Source organism: Hypanus sabinus, chromosome 21 (assembly GCF_030144855.1).
Source record: "Hypanus sabinus isolate sHypSab1 chromosome 21, sHypSab1.hap1, whole genome shotgun sequence".
NCBI lineage: Eukaryota > Metazoa > Chordata > Chondrichthyes > Myliobatiformes > Dasyatidae > Hypanus > Hypanus sabinus.
In genome coordinates this window covers 68,255,910-68,276,965 of record NC_082726.1, presented here as the reverse complement: position 1 = coordinate 68,276,965, position 21,056 = coordinate 68,255,910, and the positions used below count along the sequence as shown (strand labels likewise).

At 43.1% G+C, this 21,056-nt stretch overlaps 1 protein-coding gene across 4 annotated transcripts in view; it reads right to left on the bottom strand.

Moving 5' to 3' along the window:
• Window positions 1-214: 214 nt before the first annotated feature.
• Window positions 215-21,056, bottom strand: part of tubgcp2 (tubulin gamma complex component 2) — a 64,455-nt gene continuing 43,613 nt past the window's right edge. For all 4 annotated transcript variants that reach the window (XM_059946816.1, XM_059946819.1, XM_059946817.1 and 1 more), the window contains exons 15-18: window positions 15,008-15,151; window positions 12,390-12,518; window positions 8,983-9,146; window positions 215-949 (exon numbers count right to left, since the gene is read on the bottom strand). In XM_059946816.1, the coding sequence (XP_059802799.1) occupies window positions 838-949; window positions 8,983-9,146; window positions 12,390-12,518; window positions 15,008-15,151 (549 nt within the window). In that variant the 3' untranslated portion in view covers window positions 215-837. The remainder of the gene's footprint in view (window positions 950-8,982; window positions 9,147-12,389; window positions 12,519-15,007; window positions 15,152-21,056) is intronic.

Below are 21,056 nucleotides of genomic sequence, written 5' to 3'. Positions count from 1 at the left end.
CCATCTTTCTTTGTGTGCAGTTTTTCATTTATTCCATCATAATTCTTTGTATTTACCGTGAATGCTTCAAGAAAATATACCTTGGGTGGTATCTAGTGACATACATGTACTTTGATTAATAAATTTACTTCAAATTTTGAACCCAATAGGGATAGACAACACTCACACACAGAAAAATGAAGTTACATGAAACAGCACAATTCTACAAGTTGGATGCATTTCATACTGAAATATTTATTACAGAATTGCAGGTCAGATTATACTTTGATAATAAAAATTGAGTGCACTGTTCAGATAAAGTGAAATGATTGAAGGCACTATGACTTAAAAATAAACACTGGAAATCATTCCCAGTTAATTTCTGGAAACAGAAACTACCACTCCATTTACACGCTCCTACACTGTTAGAAAGTCGAGAAGTTACCCTCACTCTCCCTTTCCTTGCTCTGCTTTCTGTGACAGTGCTAAGTGGCCATGTCTGCACTGTCAGAGTACGTACTCTGACACGCCCCACATCTCCTGTGAGGACAGCGAGTCTGTTCAGTCTTTAGTTCTTCACTGAGCTTCCCCATGACTGAGTTGAGAGCAGGAAGAAGGATGGAAATTCCCATCCACCTCTGATCATTTCATGTACTGTACACAAAAATAGTCCAATTTGTTCACCTTATAGCTAGCCACAAACTAACATCGTATTAACAAATGAATCTTATTCACAACAGCTTCAAAATAATCTAATTACATATTTGGAACCCTATTTGGAGTGTGTGGACTTCTGTGAGACTGAGTAATTACACTTGTCTGCATCAGATGGGAAATGTTCGAGCTCTTTCCACCATTTTACTGTGCAGACAATGGTGCTTGTGTAACAGTCCCTTGCTGTGCCAGAGGCTTACTTCTTTCTGCCGACATGTGTTCAAGGCGTTCACTGTAAAATCCATTAAAATCTAGCCTGCAAAGGACAAACACAATGATTAAACCATTTTCAATTATTTAATTAAAAATATAAATGGTCACAATCCAGATGATCTTCTCAAGATGTGAGGCATGTTGAAATAACTGGATCTCAATAATTGTGTGGGATGTGCCAGTGATAAGCTTGGACTAGGGGACCAGAGCTGCAGTCTGTGTGTCACAGGCTCTCAGTTCCATCCTGCTTGTCGCCATACATAGCTTATTCACTTTCTGCTTTAGCAGCCGGTAGGACACAGAGTTTTAACAGGACACTCTACTCATAAAACAAACAACACAGCTTCCTTTATTCCACATTTTGATGTGCTGCACCAATGGTAAATAAGGAGATAATTGTAGAGCACATATTGCCCTCCTTTAACCCAGTGAACAGGGTGAATGCCAGTACACACATCCACGTGGAGAAAGGGAAGGCTGCTTAATTCCAAAACAAAGATGTGTTCCTAATCAAAATTTCAGAGCTGCATAGTACAGCATAGAGGTTAGTGTAATACTATTACAGCACCTGTGACCTGTGTTCAATTCCCTCTGGAAGGAGTTTATACAGCATGTTCTCCTTGTGACTGTGGCTTTCCTCTGAGTGCTCCAGTTTCCTCCCACGTTCCAGACATTACATAGATTAATTGGCCTTATGAATGTAATTGGGTAGCGTGGGCTCGTTATCCTGCTGTATTGCCAAACAGAATTAAATAAACAGAAACTTTGCAGAGCATACATGGTTTTACAAACAACCTGCTGAATAATCTCAGCAGTGTGGGTGAGGGGGAAGAAATGGCCTATGTTTTGGGTCGAAACACTGCATCAAGATATGCATATGCATATCCAATTACCAACTTGGACAGCTTTGATTTCTCATTTTGCAGCAGTTATTTCAGGTTCAGATTTATTTACCCATGTACTCAGACCCCGCTTAACACTGAGGATGTGCTCCTCGGAGGTGGTGTGCTATGTAAATACGCCACATTATGTAAATAGATGTATGTCTGAAAAAAAATCAAACCCCAGATATATATATCATTTTATATACACATAGTAATTTGTGGAGTAACAAACATGAAAATAGGCCTAACCTGTTCATCAGTTGAGCAGCAACACACTGCAGCAGCAGCAGAGGAGGGCAGTGGTTACATCTTAGAGGAAGGACCAGGCTACACCTCTCTTTGTCTTATTGCTCCACTCCCTGCCAGGGCCATTACTGATGAACCAGTCCATGATTTGTGTGATCGTGGTTATGCTAGTGCCGAGGAATTTTGTGGTTAACTGGTCCTTTGCAATCTTTCTCTTCTTGAAAGATGAAAGTACAAAAAGGCATTCTTTCTCAAAATAGGTCAGTTTCATCCACAAGCTTGGGAGGATAAACACCCTTTTTGATTATGGCATTCAGTGTTGCAGGGGGAGGCAAAACGTGAACTAATATGTGATTGGCTGTGAGTGGCTCAGATTAACCTCTACCTTGTATATACTTAATGACTTGACCTCCACAGTCACCCATGGACACAAATTCCACAGGTTCACCACTCATTGGCTAGAGGATGAATTTCTTATCTCCATTCTAAATGGACATCCCTTGATTTTGAGACTCCCCCACCACATAAAACATGATCTTCACATCGACTCTATCCAGGCCTTTCAACATTCAATAGATTTCAATGAGATCCCTCCCTCGTTTTTCTGAATTCCAGTGAGTACAGGCCCAGAGCCACCAATGCTCCTCATGTGACAAGCCACTCAATCCTGAAATCATTCTCATGAATCTCCTTTGAACCCTCTCCGTCAGCAAAGGGCCCAAAAATGCTCACAATACTCCAAGTGAAGCCTCGCCACTTAGAACAGAGAATTTATTCAGAGAATGTTATGGGTCTGGGTCTTTAGAAGAATGAGAGGAGGATCTCATAGAAATCTATCGAATATTGAAAGGCTTCGATAGAGTGGATGTGAAGAGGTTATCCCCTATGGTGGGGAAGTCTAGGATCAGACAGTATAGCTTCAGAATAGATGGATATCCACTTAGAATGGAGATGAGGAGGAATTTTAGTCAGGGGCTGGTAATTCTGTGGAATTCATCACGACAGACGGCTGTGGAGGCAAAGTCATTGAGTTTGTTTAAAGTTGCTGGTTTGGCACCCCAGCTGATATTTCATAGAAACATAGAAAACCTACAGCACAATACAGGCCCTTCGGCCCACAAAGTTGTGCCAAACATGTCCCTACCTTAGAAATTACTAGGCTTACCCAAAGTCCTCTATTTTTCTAAGCTCCATGTACCTATCTAAAAGTCTCTTAAAAGACCCTATCGTATCCGCCTCCATCACCGTTGGCGGCAGCCCATTCCACGCACTCACTACCCTCTGAGTAAAAAAACTTACCTGACATCTCCTCTGTACCTACTTCCCAGCACCTTAAACCTGTGTCCTCTTGCAGCAACCATTTCAGCCCTGGAAAAAGCCTCTGACTATCCACATGATCCATGCCTCTCATCACCTTATACACCTCTATCAGGTCACCTCTCATCCTCCATCGCTCCAAAGAGAAAAGGCCGAGTTCATTCAACCTATTCTCATAAGGCATACTCCCCAATTCAGGCAACATCCCTGTAAATCTTCTCTGCACCCTTTCTATGGCTTCCACATCCTTCCTGTAGTGAGGCAACCAGAACTGAGTACAGTACTCCAAGTGGGGTCTGACCAGGGTCCGATATAGCTACAACATTACCTCTCAGCTCCTAAATTCAATTCCACGATTGATGAAGGCCAATGCACCGTACACCTTCTTAATCACAGAGTCAACCTGCGCAGCTACTTTGAGCATCCTATGGGCTTGGACCCCAAAATCCCTCTGATCCTCCATACTGCCAAGAGTCTTACCATTAATATGATATTCTGCAATCATATTTGACCTACCAAAAAGAACCACTTCACACTTACCTGGGTGAACTCCATCTGCCACTTTTCAGCTCAGTTTTGCATCCTATCAATGTCCCGCTGTAACCTCTGACAGCCCTCCACACTATCCACAGCACCTCCAACACACAACATTTCCTCTGACTGCAGTCCCCATCTTTTCAGTGATGGCCCAGAACCTTGACATCAGGCTACATGACACCATGGCCTATCACCCGTAGTCCAATGGCCTCTGCCAGCAGTTTCACTGCTCCTTAAAGGCCGCTCGGAGGGCTTCCCTGACTGATGGGTGTTGGCATGATAGTCTCCCATGGGTCAGAACTGCTCCAAAAGAGGACCTGCAGTTGTCTGTGACTGATTTAGTACACGGACAGCCGTTACAAGCACCAGGTGATTTAATTCCTGATGCCATGACCGCTTAGTCGGCCTCTCAACAGGGTTCCACTCTCCTCAGTAAATTCAATTCCTTTTCACCTATTCCTACCCCCTATCGTGGCGTACAGCACTCTTGAGTTCCTGTTGACCTATATTCCACCTCGTTTGTTTTCGTCCGCCACGATGCACACCAACACCCCCTTAAGGCCCCTTATTATAGCCCATTCCGTGCTTTGAAAGGGGAGAAAAGAATTTCATCATACATAAGAAGGGTAAGCCTGAATGTATTTCAGTATGAGCCAACCAAGATGTGGAGTAACCCACTGCCATGCCCCTGACATCACAACATGACCACGAGCATGTCAACACAACACTGGATGAGCCAGAGGCACCTGCTATTTGTCCACCCATGGAACACAAGACCCAAACTGGGCAGCTCGTCCAAGCTCCAGACAGGCTCATAATGCCAGTAATTAATGCTCATAATTCTGGGAGGGTAACATAATAGGGAGAAATGTATGTAATTCACAACCACCGATATTGAGTTGGGGTTTCACTTCAAGAAGCTGGTCTAATGTGATGATGTTATTACGTGAAGACTTTTAGCACGCTTTTGTGTTTAGGTTTTGGAGTTACGGGCTCCATTAAACATAAAGCACTTCACTTGGTTTTATTTGTGAGAACCTACAGTTTAAATATCGAAAGAAGTGACTGCCTTGCCAGTTACTAAAACAAATCCTTAAGTGGCCTCCCACTGTAAACTGGCAGCCTGTGATCATTACCCATGGTAGCTCTTGGTATTGTTGGTCAAATCAAAGGTGGTGATGAATAAGCATATAGGAGGGAGACTGAAAATCTGGCTGAGTGGTGCCACAACAACAAGGAACTAATTATTGACCAGAAAGAGGAAAACAGATGTCCAGGAGGCAGCCCCCACCAGGGGATCAGAGGCGGAGAGGGTCAGAAACTTTAAATCCCTCAGCGTTAGCATTTCAGAGGATAGGTCCTGGGACCAGCACGTAAATGTGATTACAGAGAAAGCACAGTAGTGCCTCAACTTTCGTAGAAGTTTGTAAAGATTTGGCATGCCATCTAAAACTCTGAAAAACTTCTATAGATGTGTGGTGGATATTGACAATTCCATCAAGGCCTGGTTTGGAAACACCAACGCCTTTGAACAGAAAAGCCTACAAAAAGTGACAGATATGGCCCAGTCTTTTTGTATTTATTTTTAATAAATTTTGTAAGAACAGATTTTTTTTCCACATCTCAAAGCTTGATTGATTTCTGTAAGGGCGAATTTTCGGTACCAGAAATATAATGTAGCACATGTTGCAAATCACCAACAGTTAAGCAAGGAGGAGGACAAATGTGGGCCCTTACTGAAAACCTGAATTCAAGTGTAAAGACATATCAGTGCAATTACTAGAACTACAGAGGGCCCTGGACAGAACCTGGAAGGGGAGACCAGTTTTGGTCCCTCTTACAGTCATGAGCACAGCCTCCTCCTGTTAGAAACATCTCATTTGAAAGTACGATTCTATTTTCAGTACATGAATAACCTGTACAAGTCTGTTTGTCAAGAAAGGAAGTGTCACAAAGCTCACCAAGGGATGCAGTTTATGGTCCAAAGGGATTAAGCTGGTTGGGTCAGTATTCTTTAGAAGAATTAGCTGCCATCAATTTGAAGTATTCAAGTTCCTTAAAGAGTTGGAGATGCATGAATACTATTTCCCCTGGCTGGGGCATATTTTAACAGGATCACCATCTCAAGATGAGGGGTCATCCGTTTTAAACAGAGAGGAGGAGCAGAAAATTGTTCACCCACAGGATAGTCAATTTTTGAAATTCTTGACACAAAAGTCTGTGGAAACCGTCATTGAGTACACTCAGGATAAATCAACTGATTATTGGAAGTTAAAGGAAACAAAAGCTATTAGGATTGATGCAGAGTTAGTGGCAGTTTTACTAGGGCACTGGGACAATTCAACATCTGAACTGCACATCATCTCCACAAGAAGCACTGGAGCAGTAGAGTGGATGCGGAGAGAATGTTTCCTATAGTGACCAGAGGGCACAGCCTCAGCATTGAGGATGACCTTTCCAACAGAGGTGAAGAGGAATTTCTTTAGCCAGAGGGTAGTCAATCTGTGGAATTCATTGTCACAGATGTCTGAGGCCAAGTCATTGGGTACATTTAAATTTTGGGTTCTTGATTAGTCAGGGCATCACCAGTTACTGGGAGAAGGTAGGAGAATAGGATTGAGAGGGATAATAAATCAGCCATGATGGAATGGTAGAGGTGATTCAATGGCTGAACGGACAAATCTGCTCCTGTGTGTTATGGTCTAATACCCTGCTGACTTTGAGTAACATTGATGGTGGGATAAATATTCACCCCAGGACCAGAGGTTAATTCCCTTTAACAAAATACAGGATCTTTTACAATCACCTGAAACAGGGCTGTAGTCTCATGCTTCCTCTGGAAAACAGCCCTCATTATAGAAACATAGAAAACCTTCAGCACATTACAGGCTCTTCGGCCCACAATGCTGTGCCAAACATGTCCTTACCTTAGAGATTACCTAGGGTTAACCATAGCCCTCTATTTTTCTAAGCTCCATGTACCCATCCAGGAGTCTCTTAAAAGACCCTATCATATCCGCCTCCACCACCATTGCCAGCAGCACATTCCATGCACTCACCACTCTCTGCGTAAAAACCTTACCCGATATCTCTTCTGTACCTGCTTCCAAGCACCCTAAAACTGTTCCCTCTTGTGCTAACCATTTCAGCCCTGGGAAAAAGCCTCTGACTATCCCCTTGATCAATGCCTCTCATCATCTTAGACACCTCTATCAGGTCACCTCTCATCCACCGTCGCTCCAAGGAAAAAAGACCGAGTTCATTCAACCCATTCTCATAAGGCATGCTCCTCAATCCAGGCAACACCCTTGTAAATCTCCTCTGCATATCGGCATAGATTTCTCTGCTTCAGTCTCTGGAGTGCTGCTCAGCCTTCTGAGTGAAACAGGATAGTATTAGTGCCAAGAACACGTGGAAAGAAATGATGTCACACCTTGCACAGGAAGGACCAACAGCTGGTAGTGGAGGTCTGAGTTTAGCTATTAAAGTTAGATCATAAGACATAGGAGCAGAATTTTAAAATATTTATGCCACGTGAAAAAGGATCCAGTGCTTTCCTGGCGTATATGACAAATAAAGTTTTCTCAGGTTTTCCGCTGGATACGGTGTCGATTGTAACTAACGTTTTGATGACAAACTGCCATTTTCATCAGGGATGATGCCAGGGCATGTCTAGTCTGGTGGTATTTATACCTTCATGGTCTGTCTCTCTTGACTGTTTAGTCCTCATCCATATGTTTTTCCACCGTGCATCTCTTCTGGCCGATATATGCTGCTCTGCATTCACAGGGAGTCCTGTAATACACCAGCTGTCCTGAGTCCCAGGAGGTGTATGCATTTGGGTTACCCGGAGAAATTGGTGCTAGCAAAACACTGCATTTACAATGGCCATAAGGATTGACTTCGATTGCACAAAACTACTGTGCCATGCCAATGGCTTTTGGAACCACCTGGTAAAGGAAGCCGTTGAAATAAAACTAGAGGAAAAGAATTTTAAGGACTCGTTCCAAGTTAAAACTGGAATTTGATTGTAAACAAGGTTGGACAGGGGAAACCTGACTGGATGAGGACAAACCAATCAGGAGGGACAGGTGATGATATGAATACCACCAGACTAGACGTGCCCAGGCACCCTCCCTGATGAAGATGGCAGAGTTTGTCATCAAAACGTCGGTTAAAATTGATACCTGTACCCACTGGAAGCCCGAGAAGAGTTTAGCCATCTGTGCTATGTGGTTACAACGTGCAACTTTCTTCCACAAACATAACTGAAGCACAAATCCTCTCTTCATTTTCTGATAGAGATAATTGGGGAATATGTAGTAAAGCCGGAGTGGGCTCATGGCAGAGTTAAAGAACCTACCGGGAAGAATACGGTGCGATTCAGTAACTATGATCTACAGAGTAACACATTAGTAAGATACCTCATTAGTAAGTCATACCTCATTAGTAAGTCATATACATAATTAAAGACCAAATGGCCCTCTATCACACAAGTTACAGACTAGTCTTTCATCTCTCCAGGCTTTTCTCTGTAGAATAATTAAAGCAATTTTGTTTCAGCATCAGCAGAAGTGATAGCTGAGGGGGAAGGAATGGGGGGGGGGGGGTGAGGGGATGAAGCAACTCAAGGTGAGGGGGACAGAATGGGGGATGAGAGGATGAAGTGAGTGTAGGTGACGGGAAAGGTGGGGTATAGATGAGATCAGAGGAGGAGAAAGGAGAGTGAGTGTAGGAGGGTGAAATAGGTGAGACAGGGTGAGGGAAAAGTGAATGAGTAGGGGAAGGGGGTACATGAGACCAGGTGAGGGGAAAGGTTTGTGGGTGGGGGAAGGAGGGAATAGGTGAGACCAGGTGAAGGGAAAGGTTTGTGGGTGGGGGAAAGAGGGGATAGGTGAGACCAGGTGAGAGGGAAGGTGTGGGGGAAGGGGATGAAGTGAGAAGCTGGAGGGGATAGGTGAGACCAGGTGTGGGGGAAAGGATGGGGGTAGGGGAGGGGGATGAAGTAAGAAGCTGGGAGGTGTTAAGTGGAAAAGATAAAGGGTTGTAGGACAGATCTTTTAATCACATTTAAAGTGCACCAGTGTCTTACCTATAGATAATGTTAATCATGCTGTGCTCGCAGTCATTTGTACTTGAAATGCTTAACCTATCCAGAAGATCAAGCAGGTTGGTAGAGAAGTTGTTGTCAAACGTATTTATGGTTCCCTCAAATCCAGATGTTGAATGCAATGCGTCGGCATGTTCTGCTGCAAACTGAAAACAACTAAGGATTAGAAACTACTCGGGTACCAATGTTCATTGAACTATTAAGAATGACAGGAGACTGCAGATGCTGGAATCTAGAGCAACACACAAAGTGCTGGAGGACCTTCGTGGCTCAGGCAGGGAAATGGACAGTCGACATTTCGGCTTGAGAGCCTCCGTCTAGACTGGCAGGTAGAGAAGCAGTGAATCCAAGTGAGGTGGAGTCAGGTAGATGGCAGGAGAGGTGTGTGGAAATAATGACAGAGGCTGGGAGACAGGTAATTGTTTTCAATGTGCGAATGAAGGAGATGAGGCATAATCACAGCCAGTGGTATGATTTACAGGGCAATAGATGCATGGTACAGTTAAAACAGAAAGCAACAAATACTGGACTGAAAATGTTATATTTGAGTGCATGCAGCATAAGAAATAAAATGAACGATCTTGAAATTCAGCTACAGATTGGCAAGTATGATGTTGTGGCCACCTCTGAAACTTGGCTAAAGGATGGCTGCTGTTGGGAGCTGAACGTCCAAGGATATAGGATGTATCGGAAACATAGAAACATAGAAAATAGGTGCAGGAGTAGGCCATTCAGCCCTTCGAGCCTGCACCGCCATTCAGTATGATCATGGCTGATCATCCAACTCAAAACCCTGTACCTGCCCTCTCTCCATACCCCCTGATCCCTTTAGCCACAAGGGCCATATCTAACTTCCTCTTAAATATAGCCAATGAACCGGCCTCAACTGTTTCCTGTGGCAGAGAATTCCACAGATTCGCCACTCTCTGTGTGAAGAAGTTTTTCCTCATCTCGGTCCTAAAAGGCTTCCCCTTTATTGTTAAACTGTGACCCCTCGTTCTGGACTTCCCCAACATCGGAAACAATCTTCCTGCATCTAGCCTGTCCAATCCCTTTAGAATTTTATACATTTCAATAAGATCCCCCCTCAATCTTCTAAATTCTAGTGAGTATAAGCCTAATCGATCCAGTCTTTCTTCATATGAAGAAAGGTCTCGCTGCACCTCCCCTTTTCCTAATCGGCCACCATTCCGATAATAATCTGTTTTCCTGTTCTTACAACCAAAGTGGATAACCTCACATTTATCCACATTAAATTGCATCTGCCATGAATTTGCCCGCTCACCTAACCTATCCAAGTCACCCTGCATCCTCTTAGCATCCTCCTCACAGCTAACACCGCCGCCCAGCTTCGTGTCATCTGCAAACTTGGAGATGCTGCATTTAATTCCCTCGTCTAAATCATTAATATATATTGTAAACAACTGGGGTCCCAGCACTGAGCCTTGCGGTACCCCCCTAGTCACTGCCCGCCATTCTGAAAAGGTCCCATTTAATCCCACTCTTTGCTTCCTGTCTGCCAACCAATTCTCTATCCACATCAATACCATACCCCCAATATTGTGCGCTTTAAGTTTGCACACTAATCTCCTGTGTGGGACCTTGTCAAAAGCCTTCTGAAAATCTAAATATACCACATCCACTGGCTCTCCCCTAACCATTCTACTAGTTACATCTTCAAAAAATTCTATAAGATTCATCAGACATGATTTTCCTTTCACAAATCCATGCTGACTTTGTCCGATGATTTCAACTCTTTCCAAATGTGCTGTTAATCACATCTTTGATAACCGACTCTATCACTTTCCCCACCACCGATGTCAGACTCACCGGTCTATAATTCTTCGGTTTTTCTCTCCCTCCTTTTTTAAAAAGTGGGGTTACATTAGCCACCCTCCAATCCTCAGGAACTAATCCAGAATCTAAGGAATTTTGAAAAATTATCACTAATGCATCCATTATTTCTTGGGCTACTTCCTTAAGCACTCTGGGATGCAGACCATCTGGCCCTGGGGATTTATCTGCCTTTAATCCCTTCAATTTACCTAACACCACTTCCCTACTAACATGTATTTCCCTCAGTTCCTCCATCTCACTAGACCCTCGGTCCCTTACTATTTCCAGAAGACTATTTATGTCTTCCTTAGTGAAGACAGAACCAAAGTAGTCATTCAATTGGTCTGCCATGTCTTTGTTCCCTATGATCAATTCACCTGTTTCTGACTGTAAGAGACCTACATTTGTCTTGACCAATCTTTTTCTTTTCACATATCTATAAAAGCTTTTACAGTCAGTTTTTATGTTCCCTGCCAGCTTTCTCTCATAATCTTTTTTCCCTTTCCTAATTAAGCCTTTTGTCCTCCTTTGCTGCACTCTTTTTGATTGGAAAGATAGGTTAGTCGGTAGAGAAGATAGTGTGCACTGTGTATGATAAATAATTTTAAATAATTAGAAAGGGAATACATAGGATTGGAAGGTATAGAGTCTCTATGGGTTGATTTAAGAAATGACAAGGGTAAAAGGACCCTAATGGCAGTTGTATACAGGCCTCCAAACAGCAGCTGGGAGGTGGATTACAAATTACAGCAGGAGATAGAAAAGCTGTGTCAGAAGGGTAATGTCATAATCGTTGGGGCCCATTTCTTTTTGTTTTTCTTTAATAACCCTTTAGCTAAGTTAAGATTCAGAAAAAAAATTCCTATAATCGTGTGCAGTGTACTGTCTGTTATTTCGTGGCACTAATTTGTAACAGGGTAGAAAATTATACAGCATCCACACAAACTGGGGTTTGGGGTGGGAGAGCCGTCTCTGTCTCATGAGTTTGGTGGGACCGGAGAATGTTTTCCCTAGACTTATGCGGCCAAGGAAACCTACCAGAATTGACTGTGGATTAGTGCCAAGCATAAAACACAGGAAAATACAATAACAAACATCTCAGTAGCAACCAGCACCATGCATACTGGTGCCCAGTACAAATACAACATCAAGCACCCCCCACCACCCAAAGAGAAAACTGTGGATTTCTTTACACCCTATCCCTGGTCTTCAAGAAATACATTCTGTTAACACACCCATTTCCACATCAGCCATCCAGTTACATTGCCAACCTATAAAATTACTGACCACTTTCTGCAGCTCTCTACTGATAAGTAAAGACGGCTGCAATTACATATTTACAAAGAGCCACTTCTTTGTAGAGGAATGTATTCAAATTCCAAAGGGGATGTATTTTCATTGCTGGTCCCAAGAACAAAGGGGTGGTGTTCCTTTGAAACCACTGCAAAATGTTATTAGATCTCAGCTGGTTACTGTGCATTCAATACAAAGTATTTATTAACAGAGCAGTTTTCAGGACACAAACACTGCCAAGAATACAAGGGATTAGTCACCTTCTTGGTGAGTCTTTTCTTTTCATTCTCCTCCAACCGTTCTAATTGTGTAGGCGGACCCTTCATCGTCCCATGTTCCAGCGTCAGTCGCATCATCTCACTGTCAATCTTTATGCTTTGAGTGAATCTCTGAGAATAGAACAAGGACATCATAAGTTTAACATATAATACTTACAATTAAACACACAAAAATAAGAATTATGTAATGAAGGTGGAAATGACAGCTAGTCATAAATGATCAATCCTGCTTCACTTCATGGGTCAAACTGTAAGCAAGTAAATCCTCCACCACATACTTGGGATGGGTCAATGTTGGAACTGGACAATCATTTAAAGAAAAGAAAAAGACCTGGCCTAATGTGCATCGAGCAATCCTCCTATTTAACCCTGGCCTGATCACAGGACAATTACAATGACCAATTTACCTACTAACCAGTATGTCTTTGGACTCCGGGAGGAAACCCACGTAGTTCACGGGCAGAATGTACAGACTCCTTACAGATGGCACCGGAAATGAAGTCTGAAGCCCTCCCCCCACCCCCCCCCCCCCCCGGGCTCTAATCGCATTGAGCTAACTGCTATCTTACCATGACACCTTTTTAGTGAAGGATGTAAATGAAATGGGACCGTCTACCTTATAGAAAATCATTCAGTGGCTCTGATTTTAACCTAAATGCACCTCCAATCAATGATGGCATCAAATACAAAATAAAATCAAGTGCTCTACTATGCATTCTGTAGAATTATGCAAGTGACTGAGACCAAAGTCAGCCCACTGACTGAGTAATGCCTTGAATTAGATCCCTGGATATGGCAAACTCCAGCCACAGTGTGAAATATATACTTAACTTTAATCTTTTAATTACATGTTTAAACATGCACTGGTGTGATGACTGTGGGTGTGCAGCTGGTGTTAATGGTTAAGGACTAATTTTATTTCTTGTATTTTTAAAGAAATAAAGGAGAAAGACTGCACTGCCAGTCAGGTTTCTGCCAGATTCTTTCCTCGGGAAAGAGAACAGAAAAGAAAAATGCAGAGTTTACATGACCTTCAGGTAACACGTTAATGGACTGACTTTGCAGCACAGTTCTTGTCATAATGTAGGAAATCTGAGTGTGGTGCATAATGGTGAAGTTGCTGCATTAGATTTAGGGATTATTGATCTCAGATCTCCTGTTTAAATCCCACCATGATAGCTGCAAATAATAATGAAATCAATAAATCCGGAAAATCAGTAATGATGAGCATAAAAGTCTGTCATTAAAAAAACACTTAAATCACTATTACTTCAGAAAAGTAACCTGTCAACATTTTATAGGCTCTTCTGTGATTCTAGACATGGTGACTTAACTGCTCCCTGATGTGACTCAGCAAGCCCTTGTCGGGGCAGATAACCGCGAGCAAGCCATCGCTGGTGGGGGGGGGAAACAGTTAACCGCGAGCAAGCCATTGCTGGGGGGGGGGTAACAGTTAACCGCGAGCAAGCCATCGCTGGGAGGGCAGTTAACCGCGAGCAAGCCATGGTGGCAGGGGGGACAGTTAACCACGAGTAAGCCATGGTGGGGGTAGTTAAGGACTGACAATAAATGCCAGCCTAGCTTGTCACATATCACATGCATTGAACAGGCAAATATATATACGTGTTATGGTTACTTTGCGCAGAGCCAGGTCCAACATGAAAGCAGATGATCTAGTTAACTGACATTGGTAGAAGGGCAAACAAATACTGCCCAGGTACTGGGAAGAACTGTGCTGCTCTCCTCACCATTGCCACACTGAGGCTTTCTCACGATGGCATCAGTATCATACTCCTTCTGTAGTCAAAGTAAGAAATGGGAGCAGAAGGCCATTCAGCTCTCTAAATCTACTGTTGTTCAATATACAGTAACCATGGCTGACCATCAAACTCAGCTTTGATCTCCTTAGGCTTACAGTATTTAATAATGTGGCTTCAATTACCTTCTGTGGTGGAGGTTCACTGAAGAAATTTACTCAAGTCAATCTTCTGTAACATACTTCTCTCTTATTCTGAGGCCACAACACCTGGTTCTGGACATCCCCGCCATGGAACACCCTCCACCATCACATCCACTCAGCCCTGTCAGGATTTTAAAGTTTCACTGAGGTCCCCTCTCATTCTTCTTTACCCTGGCAAATGTAGGCCCAATTGTTCCTGACCCTTCTTTCTACATCAGTCCTGCCAGCTTTGGAATCAGTGTGGTAGATCATTGCTACACTTCATGCAGGGCAAGAACACCCCTCCTCAGCTAGTGATGCTCTCACCGAAGCTCTGTATAATACAGTAAGACACCTATTCCTATACTTCATTCATTAAGGCCAACCATTACGCCATTAGCTTTAACAGTGCTTTCATTTCATCCGTTGGCCCAGTCTTGCACAGCAAGATTAACTGTATTCTTGGATTTTCCTAAACTTCTGCCCACATGCTAAACCCATGGTTTTGTTTTATTTACAGTACCGATAATCAGTAATTGGATTTTCATTCACCCCTTACCCAGGTTTAGTGAAAATGAGAGCATTAATCAGTAGTTTTAAATAAAGACAACTGGCTCTTCAATGACCTTGCCAAAATATAATGGAACAGGGTTGGGCTCACCTGCATACAGTTGGTAAACATGACACACACTGACATGAGCTTCGAAAAGATCTTCAGCAATGCTGTATTGGTTAGCATGCAGTCCTTCATACAGTTGTCCAGGAAACTGGTATGGTAGTTCAAAACCTCATCAATGTTGGATGCCTAAGAAAATACTGAAGTATTACTTAAATAATCAAATACATTCACGTTCTCCCAAATGACTTCTACACTGATTTTGGTTAAATGGCAATGTTATGATGCAGAAGATAGACTATTGGATTGTCAGCAGGTGTGGTTAAAGTCAGGCATAACTTAAACACACCATCTACTGGCTCAGGTTACAAGAAACTTCACCTGGAAAATCTAAACCATCAACTTCAGAAGCTCCTATATGGTTTAACAAAATTATTTATTAGGTATGCAAAATTACGAGGGGTACAGACAGGATAAATGCAAGCAGGCTCTTTTCCATTGAGGTTGGGTTAGAGTAGAACAAAAGGTCAAGAGTCAAGGGTGAAAGGGGAAATATTTAAGGGGAATCTGAAGAGGAACTTTTTCACTCAGAGGGTGGTGAGAGTGTGGAATGAATTGCAAGCAGAAGCGGTGGATGTGGGTTCAGTTTTGGCATTTATAGGGGCATAGAGAAGTATAGCACAAAAGTAGGTCATTCAGCCCATCTAGTCCATGCTGAAACCACTTAAACTGCCCTCTCTCATTGACCTGCACCGGGACCAGAGCCTCCATATCCCCAGTCTGCAGAATCAGAATCAGGTTTATTATCACCAGCATTTGCTGTGAAATTCGTTAACTTAGCAACAGCAGTTCAAAGCAATACATAATACAGACGAAAAATAATAAAATAAAAATAATAATTAAATAAGTAAATCGATTACAGTATACGTATAATGGATAGATTAAAAACCATGCATAAAGCAGAAATATTAAAAAAGGGAGGTAGTGTTCATGGGATCAACGTCCATTTAGGAAGCAGATGGCAGAGGAGAAGCAGTTCTTGAATCGCTGAGTGTGTGCCTTCAGACTTCAGTACCTCCTGCCTGATGGTGACAGTGAGAAAAGGTCATGCCCTGGGTGCTGGAGGTCCTTAATAATGGACGCTGCCTTTCTGAGAAACCGCTCCTTGAAGGTGTCCTGGGCACTTTGTAGGCTAGTACCCAAGATGGAACCGACTAAATTTACAACCCTCTGCAGCTTCTTTTGGTCCTGTGCAACAGCACCCCCACCCCATAACAGACATACCAAATCTCTTCAAACTCCTAATGAAGTTTAGCCATTGTCTTGCCTTCTTTATAACTGCATTGATAAGTTGGGACCAGGTTAGGTCCTCAGAGATCTTGACACCCAGGAACTTGAAACTGCTCACTCTCTCCACTTCCGATCCCTCTACGAGTATTGGTATATGTTCCTTCATCTTACCCTTCCTTAAGTCCACAATCAGTTCTTTCACATTGAATGCAAGTGTGTTACTGCCACACCATTCCACTAGTTGGCATATCTTGCTTCTGTACGCCCTCTCGTCACCATCTGAGATTCCACCAACAATGGTTGTATCATCAGCAAATTCACAGATGGTACTTGAGCTATACCTAGTCACACAGTCATGGGTGTAAAGAGAGTAGAGTAGTGGGCTAAGCACACACCCCTGAGGTGCACCAGTGTTGATCGTCAGCGAGGAGGAGATGTTATCACCAATCCACACAGATTGTGATCTTCCAGTTAGAAAGTCGAGGATCCAATTGCAGAGGGAGGTACAGAGGCCCAGTTACTGTAACTGATCGATCAGGATTGTGTGAATGATGGTATTAAATGCTGAGCTATAGTCGAGGTGTTTGTTTCGTCCAGGTGGTCTAAAGTCGTGTGAAGAGCCATTAAGATTGCATCTGCTGTTGACCGATTGTGGCGATAGGCAAATTGCAATGGATCCAGGTCCTTGCTGAGGCAGGAGTTCAGTTGAGACATTACCAACCTCTCAAAGCATTTCATCACTGTAGATTTAAGTGCTACCGGGCGATAATCATTAAGGCAGTTCACATTATTCTTCTTAGGCACTGGCATAATTATTGCCTTTTTGAAGCAAGTAAGAACCTCCGCCCGAAGCACTGAGAGGTTGAAAATGTCCTTGAATACTCCCGCCAGCTGGTTGGCACAGGTTTTCGGATCCTTGCCAGGTACTCCATCAGGACCTTCCACCTAAGCGAAGGTTCACCCTCTTTAAAGACAGCCTAATATTGGCCTCAGAGACAGAAATCACAGGGTCATCAGATGCAGCAGGGATCTTCACGGGCATAGAAGACGTTGAGTTCATCTGGTAGTGAGGTATCACTGCCATTCATGCTATTGGGTTTTGTTTTGAAGGAAGTAACGTCTTGCAAACCCTGCCGAAGTTGTCACCTACAACCTCATTCGATATTGTCTCTTTGCCCTTGAAATAGCCCTCCACAAATCACACCTCATTTTCTGGTACAGACCTGGGTCGCCAAACTTAAATGCCACAGATCTAGCCTTCAGCAGACAACGTATGTCCTGGTTCATCCACTGATTTTGGTTTGGGAATGTACAGTAAGTCTTTGTAGGCACACACTCATCCACACAGGTTTTAATGAAGTCGGTAACAACTGCAGCATACTCATTCAGGTTCAAAGATGAATCCCTGAATATGGTCCAGTCCACCGATTCAAAGCAGTCTGTCAGCACTCCTGTGCTTCCCTTATCCATACCTTGGTCCTCACTACTGGTGCTGCAGTCTTCAGTCTCTGCCTATACTCAGGGAGTAGAAGTACAGCCAGGTGGCCAGACTTCCTGAAGTGAGGGCGTGGAATAGCACGGTAGGCATTCTTGATGCTGGTGTAACAATGGTCCAGTGTGTTGTTTCCTCTGTTATTGCAAGTGATCTGTTGATGGTAATTGCTTCATGAATTTTTTCAGATTGGCCTGGTTAAAATCTCCCAAAACAATGGTGAAGGCATTAGGGTGCGCTGTTTCATGCATGATCCCATTGCTCAGATAATCCAAAGCCTGACTGATATTGCCCTGAGGTGGACTGTAAACTGCTACCAAAATGACCCCGAAATTTCCTGCGGTAGGTAGAAAGGACGGCACTTAACTGCTGGATATTCCAAGTCTGGTGAGCAGAATTGGGACAGCACTGATATATTTGGGCACCAAGAAGAGTTGATCATCAGGCATACTCTTCCACCTTTGCTTTTGAGAGACTCTATAGATGTATCTTGATGGTGTAGTGTAAACCTGTCAATCTGAATAGCTGCATCTAGTACTGAAGGGGTTAACCAGGATTCCATGGAATAAAAGACCTGGTCCTAATGTCCCTCTGATTCAGCACCCTAGCTCTGAGATCATCGATTTTATTCACCAGAGACTGCACGTTTGCCAGCAAGATAGTCAGTATTGGGAGTTTAAAACCCTGTTTCCTTAAATGCACTTGTATCCCTGACCTGCACCATGTTTCCTACGTGGGATCCGATGAGGAGTCCGTCCACAGTCAGCATCGTTTCCGTCTGTTTTAAGCAGCAATAGTTCATTTAAATGTATTAAGACATCTTTGTTGATCGTACTGACCTTGGAATCAGTTGTGCTTTTTAGCTGTATCAGGGTGAAACGAGAATACTGAATCCTACCCATTGAGAGTTACCTATCCAAACCTCTCTAAAACATTGAAATCGAGCTTGCATGCACCACTTATGCTGGCAGTTCATTCCACATTCTCACGGCCCTCTGAGTGAAGAAGAATCCCTTATGTTCCCCTTAAGCTTTTCACTCTTAACCCATGACCTCTGGTTGTCGTTGCACTCCACCTCAGTGGAAAACGGTTGCTTGCATTTACCCTATCTATACCCCTCATAATTTTGTATACCTCTATCAAATCTCCTCTCAACCTTCTACATTCGAAAGAATACAGTCCTAACCTATTCAATCTTTCCTCATAGCTCAGGTCCCCCAGACCTGACAACATCCTTGAAAATTTTCTCCGTACTCTTTCAACCCTGTTTACATCTTTTCTGTAGGTAGGTGAGCTAAACTTCAAACAATACTCCAAATTAGGCCTTACCAACATCTTATACAACTTCAACATAACATCCCATTTTCTGTACTCAATACATTATTTTATGAAGGCCAATATATCAAAAGCTTTCTTTACGACCCTACCTACCTATGATGCCACTTTCAACAAATTATGTACATGTATTCCCAGATCCCTCTGTTCTACCACACTCCTCAGTGCCCTACTGTTCACTGTGTAAGACCTACCCTAGTTGGTCCTACCGAAGTACAAAATCTCACACTTATCAGTATTAAATTCCATCTGCCATTTTTCCACCTGATGTAGATCCCTCTGCAAGCCATGATCGCCTTCCTCACTGTCCACTATCTTGGTGCCATCTGCAAATCTACTGATCTTGTTAACCACATTATCATCCAGATCATTGATATATATGACAAACACCAAAGGACCCAGCACAGAATCCTGCAGCAAACCACTTCTAACAGGCCTTCAGTCTAAGAAGCAGCCCTCTATTACCACACTCTTGCTTCTCCCACAAAGCCAACGTCTAATCCAATTTACTACCTCATCCTGAACGCCAAACGACTGAACTTCTTGACCAACCTCCCATGTGGGACCCCGTCAAGTGCCTTGCTAAAGTCCATGTAGGCAAAATCCACTGCCTTGTCTTCATTCACTTTCCTGGTAACTCCCTTGAAAAACACTGTAAGATTGGTTAGGAATGACCTACTGTGTACGAAGCCATGCTGACTATTCTGAATCAGTTCTTGTCTATCCAAATACTTAAATATCCAGTCCCTTAGAATACTTCCCAATAACTTTCCCACAACTGATATCAGACTCACCGGCCTATAATTTTCTGGTCTGGAAAATTGAAAATGTCAGTATCCTCATTAAGAAAGGAGGAAGGCAGCAGAAAGGAAATTATAGACCAGTTAGCCTGTCCTCAATGGTCGGGAGGATGTTGGAGTCAATTGCTTAGGATGAAGTTATGGAGTACTTGGTGACACAGGACAAGATAGGACAAAGTCAGCATGGTTTCCTTATGGGAAAGTCTTGCCTGATGAACCTGTAGGAATTCTTTGAGGAGAATACACAGTGGATGATGTATATTTGGACTTTCAGAAGGCATTTCCCAAGGTGCCACATATGAGGCTGTTTACTAAGTTAAAAGCCCATGGTATTACAGGAAAGTTACTAACATGGTTAGAGCATTGGCCAATTGGTAGGAAGCAGTGAGTGGGAACAAAAGGATCCCCATCTGGTTGGCTGCCAGTGACGAGTGGTGTTCTGCAGGGGTCGGTGTTGGGACCGTTTATTTTTATGCTGTATAACACTGATTTAGATGATGGAATAGATTATTTTGCTGCCAAGTTTGCAGATGATAAGATTAACCATAAGATGTAGGAGCAGAATTAGGCCATCTGGCCCACTAAGTTTGCTCCACCATTCAATCGTGTACATAATCATGACTGACTACATATTTTCCAACATTCCAAATCCTGCATTTGAATAATTGAGACTTTCCAAATTTACCTGCAAAACAGCAAACCATCATCTAATTAGTATTCAGAGGTACAGCAGGCACTTGGCTCATTAAGTCCACTCTGAATTTGTGTAGAGCAATGCAGGTAGTCCCTGCCACTTAATCTTCCTTTTAATTTATTTTCAGGATGCAGATGTCAATGGCAAGAAAAGTATTTATTGTCATACACTTGGACAATTTATCCAACCACATGTCCTACCACACTGAAAGTTCATGCACAGGAATCCCCGGGTCCCTTTGCTCCAGCAGTTGAAAAACAACCCCATCCATTGTCACATTACATTGTGTCATTGTGTCCCTTGCCTGCCGATGTCCTGGTGTAAACAATTGGTATCAAGCTTATTATCTGCCACCCCTACAGCAGGTTAGACATCATTGGGAAATTTGTACATTTTATTCTCTATTCCAGTAACTAAGTTAATAAACACCAGAAGGTTGTGGAGCCAGCACTGAGCCATAGGAACACCCAGCTAGCAGTCTGA